General features: G+C 52.3%; 1 protein-coding gene across 1 annotated transcript; it reads left to right on the top strand.

Annotated features, from left to right (window-relative positions):
* The first annotated feature begins 3,603 nt into the window (after nucleotides 1-3,603).
* Nucleotides 3,604-7,214, top strand: LOC120743419 (proline-rich protein 36-like). Its single transcript, XM_040047043.1, has 2 exons — nucleotides 3,604-6,175; nucleotides 6,576-7,214. The coding sequence occupies exons 1-2, from the start codon at nucleotides 3,956-3,958 to the stop codon at nucleotides 7,212-7,214; spliced, it is 2,859 nt and encodes a 952-aa protein (XP_039902977.1). The 5' UTR covers nucleotides 3,604-3,955.
* The last annotated feature ends 3,112 nt before the right edge of the window (nucleotides 7,215-10,326 follow it).

Below are 10,326 nucleotides of genomic sequence, written 5' to 3'. Positions count from 1 at the left end.
TTCAATAATCAACACAGCTCATACGCTCCAAAGTTGACACAAGACAGCACATCAACACTAGCTCCAGTAAACTTAAGTCTACAGCAAACAACAGTATTAACATGACTGCCTCCACTCAATCTGCCTAACCAAATGGCCTCCCAAACACAATATACAGCAGACCCAGATTATCAAAGCACCACAAATAACCAAACTGATCAGCAATCAACTCAACAATTGCCTACAAGGCAAGTCCTAGCCAAGACACAACTAGACAAGCAGCTGCAAACAGACCAGCTCTCAATCAAATGTTAGAAAGCTTACCAAACCAGGATAATTGCACAGACGATCCCGGACGAGCCCCCATTTGTCACAACCCGGCTCATAGGAAGTGACAAACAAATGGGAGACCACACACAGGCTTTTAAAGACTGTAAGACATATTTAATGAAAATAAGGTAAAGCAACTTAAACACAATTTAAAGGACATAACAGCCATAACTGAAACTTCCAAAAGAACATGTTGAGTGGCAGACAGAGAGAGCCAGAGCCAGCATGTCAAGGTGTCTTTATATACACTGGGACTGGCCTCTCAGGTGTGCTGCATCAATAATTGGGTCAGCTCCACCTACCTGCAAGAAACAGGTAACAGAAAAAGCAAAACACAAGGCCAGCCCACTGGCCGTCACACCACCCACCCTGCAACTCATGCTTCACTGCCCGGTCCGACAGAGGATGTTCTGCCCGGCCCGTCAACCCAGCCTTCAAGGGGGAAACGGCGCTCACGCTGCCGACGCTCCTCGCCACAGTCGGACCTGGGGATTTCTGAGCGGCCGGCTGTCGTGAGTGGACAGGACAATATTGTTGGTCTGAACTGTGGGACTGTTTACTCAGGGGGAATGTTCTGTACGGCACAGGACAAAGACTGTTTATCGCCTCAAGCTCAGTTAGCCGCCCGGTTAGAAGCCCAGTTAGCCGCCCGTCCAGAAGCCCAGTTAGCCGCTCGGCCTGTAGCCCAGTTGGCAGAAGAATCATTAGCCTTATCCTCCGTTCAGTCTCCAACTTCCCCACCATTATTGTCTCAAACTTTACTTCAGTCGCCCTCAGCTCAGCCACCTGTTCAGCCATCATCTTCACCAACTCCTCCTGTACAACCAGCTAGGCCAATTCAATCCGAAAGAAACTATTCGTTCCAGGTAGAGAGATAAACCAAACAATCCTGCAAACTTTCCTCAAGAGCGGGCCAGTTCTGAGACTGAGATGCACTCCAAGGCCTCCCCAGAGGCTGGGTTTCAGCCCCCAGCAGACTCTGGACCCCTGGAGGTTAAGAAGCCAGCTGAGGACTGCACCCGGCTGTCGCTGCCTGAGCAGGGTCAATGCTCTGCGCAGCTGCAGTCTGCTATGTGTTTGCCAGAGGCCCGTGCGCCTGCTGGTTCTGATCTGTACCTGCCAGAGGCCCATGCGCCTGCTGGTTCTGATCTGTACCTGCCAGAGGCCCGTGCGCCTGCTGGTTCAGTTCTGTCCCTGCCAGAGGCCCGTGTGCCTGCTGGTTCTGATCTGTTCCTGCCAGAGGCCCGTGTGCCTGCTGGTTCTGTTCTGTCCCTGCCAGAGGCCCGTGTGCCTGCTGGTTCTGATCACTTCCTGCCAGAGGTCCCCGCACCTGCTGGTTTTGTCCTGTGTTTTCCAGGGGCCCCTGTGCCCACTGGTCCTGAGACTGTTCTCGCTGGAGGGCCCGAGGAGCCCGTCCAGCCTTTTGCATCGTCAGCTGGAGGACCCGAGGAGCCCGTCCAGCCTCCTTCCTCGTCAGCTGGGGGGCCCGAGGAGCCCGTCCAGCCACCAGCTGCTCCACCAGCAGCCTCATCCACGCTTGCAGCAGCAGTTTCATCCATGCCGCCGCCTGCTGCAGTGCCTCCGTCTCCAGCTTCCACGCCGCCGCCAGCTGCAGCCTCCGTGTCTTCATCCTCACTAGCTGCAGCCTCCGTGTCTTCATCCTCGCCAGCTGCAGCCGTCGCCTGGTCCAGCTTCAGCATCCTCAGGGTCGCCTGGTCCAGATTCAGCATCATCAACGTCGCCTGGTCCAGCCTCTGCCTCGGCTTCGCGTGGTCCAGCGTCTGCTTCAGCTTCATCTGCTTCGCCTGGTCCAGCGTCTGCTTTAGCTTCATCCGCTTCGCCTGGTCCAGCCTCCGTGTCTTCATCCTCGTCTGGTCCAGCCTCCGTGTCTTCATCCTTGTCTGGTCCAGCCTCCGTGTCTTCATCCTCGTCTGGTCCAGCTCCCGCATCAGCTCCAGCGTCGCCTGCAGTGGCCTCCTCTTCAGCTTCACCAGTTTCGTTTGGCCCAGCCTCTGCATCAGCTTCGTCTTCGCCTGGTCCAGCTTCAGCCTCGCCTGATTCAGCCTCCGCATTCGCTTCAGCGTCGCCTGGCCCAGCTTGGGCTTCAGCCTCTGCCTCATCTGGTCCAACCTCCGCTTCGCCTGGTGCTGCAGGGGCCACGCAGCCTTCAGGTCCCCTACTACCACCTCCACATCATTGGTCATCTGCCAGGCCACTTGTTGGGCATCTTCGCCACTGTGGACGCCCTCCTGAACGCCGCCACTGCATTCCGCGTGGCCGGCCTCCGGACTTGAATTGCCGCCGCCATTGCTGTCCACACGGTTGGCCCCCAGAACTGTTTCTGCACCACTGCCTACTGCGTGGCCGGCCCCCGGACCTGCCCCGCTGCCGCTGCCATTCGCATGGTCGGCCTCCGGAACTGAACTGTTTTGGCCTCCTGCGCTGTCAGCCTCCGGGTCGGCCCCCTGAACTTGACCATCTGGGCCTTTTTGGACTCTGTCCCTCCGTCCTGGGCCCCCTCCGCCCGCCCTGGTTGGGTCGTTTTTCTGTTTCTGTCTAGTGCCAGCCCTTGAGGGGGGGTACTGTCATGGTCCTGGGTCGGTGACCAAGCGCTTTTAGTTTATTATCATTTACTAGTTTATTATGATGATGATGATTATTATTATTGTTTGAGTTCTATGTGTTATATACGGTCTGCCTTTGAGTCTGCGTCTGTGTTCTGTGTCTCTGTCTGTCTATGGTGTCACCCCATCTGTTTGTGAAGCTGTCTGTTTAGATCTGTCTTGTTTGGTTCCCCGTGTCTGAGTTTCCTGTTTTATTGTGAAGGTCTCTGTCTGATGTGAGTGTATGAGGTTTACATTTCCCCTGTCCCGTCAGCTCTGATTTCTCCCAGCTGTGTTGCCCTCCTGTCTCTCATCCCCTGATTACTGGTGTGTGTATTTAAGCCCTGTGTGTTCTCCTGCCTGTTGCCGGTTCGTCTGTGTTCCTCCGTGTCAGTCTGTGTTACTGTCATGGTCCTGGGTCGGTGACCCAGTGCTTTTAGTTATCATTTTCTAGTTTATGATGATGATGATTATTATTGTTTGAGTTCTATGTGTTATATTTGGTCTGCCTTTGAATCTGTGTCTCTGTCTGTCTATGGTGTCACCCCATCTGTTTGTGAATCTGTCTGTTTAGTTCAATGTCTTGTCTGGTTCCATGTGTCTGAGTTTCCTGTTTTATTGTGAAGGTCTGTGTCGTATGTGAGTGTGCTCAGTTTACGTTTCCCCTGTCTCGTCAGCTGTGATTTCTCCCAGGTGTGTTCCCCTCCTGTCTCTCATCCCTTGATTACTGCCATCTGTGTATTTAAGCCCTGTGTTTCTCTGTGTCAGTGTTGCGTCGTACCCTCAACTAGCTGTGTGTTCTGCTTCTATGTTCCTAGTGTTTGGTCTCCTGCTCCAGTTTAGTGTTTCTTTCCAGTGTTTCAGTCCTTGGTTCCTCTGTTCTGACTTTTGGTTTTCTTTTGGTGAGTTTAGTTTGTACGAGGTTTTTCCCAGCAATAAAGCTGCGCTTTAAGTTTCACTTCCGTGTCTGAGTTCTGCATTTTGGGTCCACCACTCCTGCTTGCCTGCCACACAGCGATTCATGACAGAACGACGCGACCAGTATGGATCCAGCAGACTCACTGAGGAAGCGCAGCTCAGCCTTTGACGGGACCCGGCTAGCGCTTGGAGGGCCTCCGTGCTGCCGTTCCTCACTAGCTGCTTACCCTTCGGTCCACTCACCTGCTTCTTCCCCCCGGATGCCCCGGTCTCACAGAAAACGCTCCCGCCGGTCCCGGGAGGATTACTATGAGACCGGGAGCAACCAGCTTACACCAGCTCAAGCTTTCTACAAGATGTTAGGGATCATTATAGTGCCACCCGACTCACCCAGCGTTTCCACATCACAGCAGGAGCAGCCACAGCCGAGTCATTCCTTGTTGCATTCTGCCAGCGCTGCTCTCTCTTCTACTTGGAAGCGGCGAACGTGCCGCCAGCACTCACGGCTCCAGCAGGAGCCTGGGACTCTTCTCGACCAACCGCCTAGGGTGAGTGACAAAGTCCCCCTACATTCGCCTTCTGTGTCGAGGGATAAACATACCGTTTCCCCCAAGGCCGCTAACGTCAGCTTCATGAACTCTAGAACTTCTGTTCCTCCTGTTCCAGAAAATGACAGTATTCATTTTGAGAGCGATCGTTTCCGCTTTGGTTCAAAAGACTGTGCTTCTGATGCTCCTTCGGACCCAGGAGTTAAGACTGTTTCATCTGGAACTGTTTATTCTGGGGCTATGTCAGATCAGTTAGCCGCCCGGCCCGAAGCTCAGTTAGCCGCCCGGCCCGAAGCTCAGTTAGCCACCCGGCCCGAAGCTCGGTTAGCCACCCGGCCCCAAGCCCGGTTAGCCGCCCGGCCCCAAGCTCAGTTAGCCGCCCGGCCCCAAGCTCAGTTAGCCGCCCGGCCCCGAGCTCAGTCGCTACCTCCACCACATTCAGCCTCGCTTCCCATAGCACAGTCACATCCACAGCCTGACTTACTACAAACCTTATTTCAATCCTTAGCCCAGTCAATAGCTCAGTTGGTAGAGGAATCATCAGCCTTATCGTCAGCTCGGTTTCCAACTTCACAACCATCATTTTCCCGACCTTTTCTTCAGTCGCCCTCAGCTCAGTCACCTATACAGCCATCATCTTCACCTACACCTCCGGTACAGCAAGCTATGTCTATCCAACCCTTACAGAACTGTTCCACAACCTCGAATCCTAATCAGAGAGACAAACCAAACAATATTGTTATCAGTCCTCAAAAGCTGGCCAGTTCTGAGACTGAGATTCACTCCAGGGCCTCCCCAGAGGCTGGGTTTCAGCCCCCAGCAGACTCTGGACCCCTGGCGGTTAAGAAGCCAGCTGAGGACCGCACCCGGCCGTTGCTGCCTGAGCAGACTCAATGCTCTGTGCAGCTGCAGTCTGCCATGTGTTTGCCAGAGGCCCGTGTGCCTGGTTCTGTTCTATCCCTGCCAGAGGCCTGTGTGCCTGCTGGTTCTGTTCTGTCCCTGCCAGGGGCCCGTGTGCCTGCTGGTTCTGTTCTGTCCCTGCCAGGGGCCCGTGTGCCTTCTGGTTCTGTTCTGTCCCTGCCAGAGGCCCGTGTGCCTGCTGGTTCTGTCCTGTCCCTGCCAGAGGCCCGTGTGCCTGCTGGTTCTGTCCTGTCCCTGCCAGGGGCCCGTGTGCCTGCTGGTTCCGATCTGTGCCTGCCAGAGGCCCGTGTGCCTGCTGGTTCCGATCTGTGCCTGCCAGAGGTCCCCGCGCCTGCTGGTTTTGTCCTGTGTGTTCCAGGGGCCCCTGTGCCCACTGGTCCTGAGACTGTTTTCGTTGGAGGGCCCGAGGAGCCCGTCCAGCCTCCTGCTTCGCCAGCTGGAGGGCCCGAGGAGCCCGTCCAGCCTCCTGCTTCGCCAGCTGGAGGGCCCAAGGAGCCTGTCCAGCCTCCTGCTTTGCCAGCTGGAGGGCCCGAGGAGCCTGTCCAGCCTCCTGCTTCGCCAGCTGGGGGGCCCGAGGAGCCCGTCCAGCGACCTTCCTTGTCAGCTGGGGGGTCCGAGGAGCCCGTCCAGCGACCTTCCTCGTCAGCTGGGGGGCCCGAGGAGCCCGTCCAGCCACCAGCTGCTCCACCAGCAGCCTCATCCACACCCGCAGCAGCAGCCGCATCCACAGTTTCGTCCACACTGCCTGCTGCAGCGCCTCCGTCTCCGGCTTCCACGCCGCCGCCAGCTGCAGCCTCCGTGTCTTCATCCTCGCCAGCTGCAGCCTCCGTGTCTTCATCCTCGCCAGCTGCAGCCTCTGTGTCTTCATCCTCGCCAGCTGCAGCCTCTGTGTCTTCATCCTCGCCTGCTGCAGCCTCTGTGTCTTCATCCTCGCCAGCTGCAGCCTCTGTGTCTTCATCCTCGCCAGCTGCAGCCTCTGTGTCTTCATCCTCGCCAGCTGCAGCCTCTGTGTCTCCACCCACTCCGTCGCCTGGTCCAGCTTCAGGTCCACCCACGCCGTCGCCTGGTCCAGCTTCAGGTCCACCCACGCCGTCGCCGGGTCCAGCTTCAGCATCCTCTTTGGCATTCTCATCAGCGTCGCCTGGTCCAGCCTCTGCTTCAGCTTCATCCTCATCTGCCTCGCCCGGTCCAGCCTCTGCTTCAGCTTCATCCTCACCTGCCTCGCCTGGTCCAGCCTCTGCTTCAGCTTCATCCTCATCTGCCTCGCCTGGTCCAGCCCCCGCATCAGCTCCAGCGTCGCCTGCAGTGGCCTCCTCTTCAGCATCACCAGTTTCATTTGGCCCAGCCTCCGCCTCGGCTTCTGCCTCGTCTGGTCCAGCCTCCGCCTCGGCTTCTGCCTCGTCTGGTCCAGCCTCCGCCTCGCCTGGTGCCTCGTCTGGTCCAGCCTCCGCCTCGCCTGGTGCCACAGGGATCACGCCACCTTCAGGTCCCAAACTACCGCCTCAACATCATCGAGCATTTGTCAGGCCGCTTGTTGGGCATCATCACCACCGTGGCCGCCCTCCGGACTTCTGTTGCCACCCCCGCCTTCTGCGTGGACGACCTCCTACACGCCGCCACTGCCTTCCGCGTGGCCGGCCTCCACACCTGCATTCGCGCCGCCTTTGCCGTCCGCACGGTCGGCCCCCGGACCTGCATCCGCGCCGCCGTTGCCGTCCGCACGGTCGGCCCCCGGACCTGCATGCGCGCCGCCGTTGCCGTCCGCACGGTCGGCCCCCGGACCTGCATCTGCGCCGCCGTTGCCGTCCGCACGGTCGGCCCCCAGAACTGTTTCCACGCCACTGCCTACGGCGTGGCCGGCCTCCGGACCTGCCCCACTGCCGCTGCCATTCGCATGGTCGGTCTCCGGAACTGAACTGTTTTGGCCTCCTGCGCTGTCGGCCCCCTGAACTTGGCCATCTGGGCCTTTTGGACTCTGTCCCTCCGTCCTGGGCCCCCTCCGCCCGCCTTGGTCGGGTGCTTTTCTTTTTTGGTTTTGGTCCGTTTTTGTGTTTCTGCTGGGCTGTCTGGAGCCAGCCCTTGAGGTGGGGAGTACTGTCATGGTCCTGGGTCGGTGACCCAGCGCTTTTAGTTATCATTTTCTAGGTTATGATGATGATGATTATTATTGTTTGAGTTCTATGTGTTATATTTGGTCTGCCTTTGAATCTGTGTCTCTGTCTGTCTATGGTGTCACCCCATCTGTTTGTGAATCTGTCTGTTTAGTTCAATGTCTTGTCTGGTTCCATGTGTCTGAGTTTCCTGTTTTATTGTGAAGGTCTGTGTCGTATGTGAGTGTACTGAGTTTACGTTTCCTCTGCTCCAGTTTAGTGTTTCTTTCCAGTGTTTCAGTCCTTGGTTCCTCTGTTCTGACTTTTGGTTTTCTTTTGGTGAGTTTAGTTTGTACGAGGTTTTTCCCAGCAATAAAGCTGCGCTTTAAGTTTCACTTCCGTGTCTGAGTTCTGCATTTTGGGTCCACCACTCCTGCTTGCCTGCCACACAGCGATTCATGACAGTTACTCGTCATCCTCTCATCCTCTCATCCTCTCATCCCTTTGTCGTATGCTCCCAGGTCTGTTATTTTAGTTCTCCCAGTTTAGGTGTCTTCAGTTATTTGTCATGCCCCACTGCTTGTTTGCCACTACACCTTGTAAATAAACTTCACTAGCATTTTCATCCACTGCTTGCATCTTGGGTCCTCCTTCCTCCACACCACACAGCTTGCCTTCCCAGCCGTGACAATGTGTTGATTTTGATCATCTTTCAAATCAATTTCTATGTCATCGATTAATGACTTGGTGTGTAGCGCGGGGTATCAAATTGTAGAATGGGCACCCTTCGTTCGTCGTCTGTTATATTAATACACCATAAAAGGGGGACGTGGACGTCGCCCACAAGTTGGTAATCAACAACATCTGCATAAATAAAAATGTTATATTTCCCCCCGTATATGTAATCAGGCCATCGGGTATATGTGTTTTTATATTTTATTTTTTATTGGTTTTAGTTGATTACAGTAAAGAACAATACAAACAAGCAAACAACCAGTCTGGAATTTACATGTCCTTTCTCACCTTCTATCACAGGAAACTCTCTTAATCTGTCTTATTTTTGGTGCCAATTAAAAATACTTTCCACTTCCTCCATTGCCTATCATATATACCCCCCCATCAGTCTGATATTGAATTTAATTCTTTCCATCTCTGAGATTCCTTCTACAATCCTAATCTAATCTTGTTGAATGGAAGGGTCTGGTTGTAACCAGTTCTTTGTGATTGCTTTCTTTGTTGCGGCTAGAATTATTTTTACTAGATAAATGTCCTTCTTTACCAGTTCCTTTATGTTTCCAAGGTACATCACTTGACAGGTGTTTGGGAGTGCATAACCAAGAATATTTTCTGTGTTCATTCTGAGATCTCCCCAATACTTTTTTTTTATTTTTATGCACTTCCAAAATACATGTGAATGATCAGCTTCCATTTCTCCACACAATCTCCAACATTTCTGTAGACTTGAGATCTGTTTGCTTTTGATTTTGGGTGTAATGAAAAAACTGGTCAAATTTTTCCAGCGAATTCGTTGAACTGTGTTGTATTTTACACATACTCGACCATTCCTTCTCTTTAATAGTTATAGTCAGCTCAGCTTCCCATTTCTTTTTAAGGTAAAAGGTTGTATTCTGTCTACCTTCTTCTAATAATCTGTAGAAGGTGGAAATAACTGTTCTTTTAACTGGCATTTTTCTATTACTGTATGCCATATGTCTAATGTAAATTTCACAATTTGGTTCATTCTACTGTTATAAGAGGTCATTAGTTGTTTGTCAGAGATAAAAATTTGAATTTTGTTCCCCTCAGTTTCATTCTCAATTTCCTTCCACCATGCCTCATAGTCAGGTCTACACCAACAAACAAGGAGTCTGAATTGAGCTGCGTAAAAGTATCCGTTAGATTGGGCAAGACCATCCCTCCCGTACACTTCGGGAGTTGCAGTGTTGTTAGCCTTGTTCTTGGCTTTTTCCCATTCCATATAAACCTTGTCCTATATTTTAAATTTACTTTGAGGTATAGGAAGTGGGAGTGATTGGTACAAGTATAGCAATCTTGGAAGAACGTTCATCTTTATTATTTGGATCCTAGAGTAGAAATTTGTAGGGACTGCTGACCACCGCTCTTTTTTTATGTTACCTTCCACCTGATTGTAGCTTGTCTCAAACATAGCAGATAATGATTTTGTCAAACTTATGCCCAAATATTTCATGGTGTTCAAGTACCACTTTGGTTTATATTCGTGTATAATTAAATTACAGAATTTGTGTTTTGGATACATAAATTTTATAGCCCGATAGGTGATCGAAGGCATGGAATAGTTGCATCAGAATTGGAAAACACTTGTCAGGATCTCGTAAGAATCAATGACATCATCGGCAAATAATGCAATAAGATGTTTTTATCCGACTATAGTAACCCCCTCCAAATTTGGATGTTGCCACACTGCTTGCGCTAGTGGCTCAGCATATAACGCAAAAAGAATTGGTGACAAGACACAACCCTATCCTATCTTGTAACTCTATGCAGCTGAATTCTGTCCGTGAAGCTACCATTTACCTTGATTCTGGCTCAGGAGCGATTCTAGGATTAGAGCTTTGGGGGTGCTGAGCACCCAGAGAGATGCCCAGCCAGGCAAGATACACTTTACTCGTCACAATGAGACTTCTTCCCTGTCTCTGTCAGTCCCTGCATCCTCCCTGTCCTCGTCTTCATTATCAGTCATCATAATTTTACCATCTCTGTGCAAGTCTGCAAATTTCTTTATTAAAACATAAGATTCTTAAATTCATCAAGTCTCTCTGTGCCTGAGTCCTCGTCACAAAACATGACATCACTGTTTTGTGCATTTTAACACAATTTAATCCCACATTTGTGAAAGAAAAGCAAAACACTTTTTGTCTGTAACAAAACCATCAAATCTGATAAAGGTTATTTAAA

Source organism: Simochromis diagramma, unplaced genomic scaffold (genome assembly GCF_900408965.1).
Source record: "Simochromis diagramma unplaced genomic scaffold, fSimDia1.1 OVJJ01000331.1, whole genome shotgun sequence".
Taxonomy (NCBI): Eukaryota; Metazoa; Chordata; class Actinopteri; order Cichliformes; family Cichlidae; genus Simochromis; species Simochromis diagramma.
Note: the sequence above shows the minus strand (reverse complement) of the source record. Positions and strands in the feature narration are given on the sequence as shown.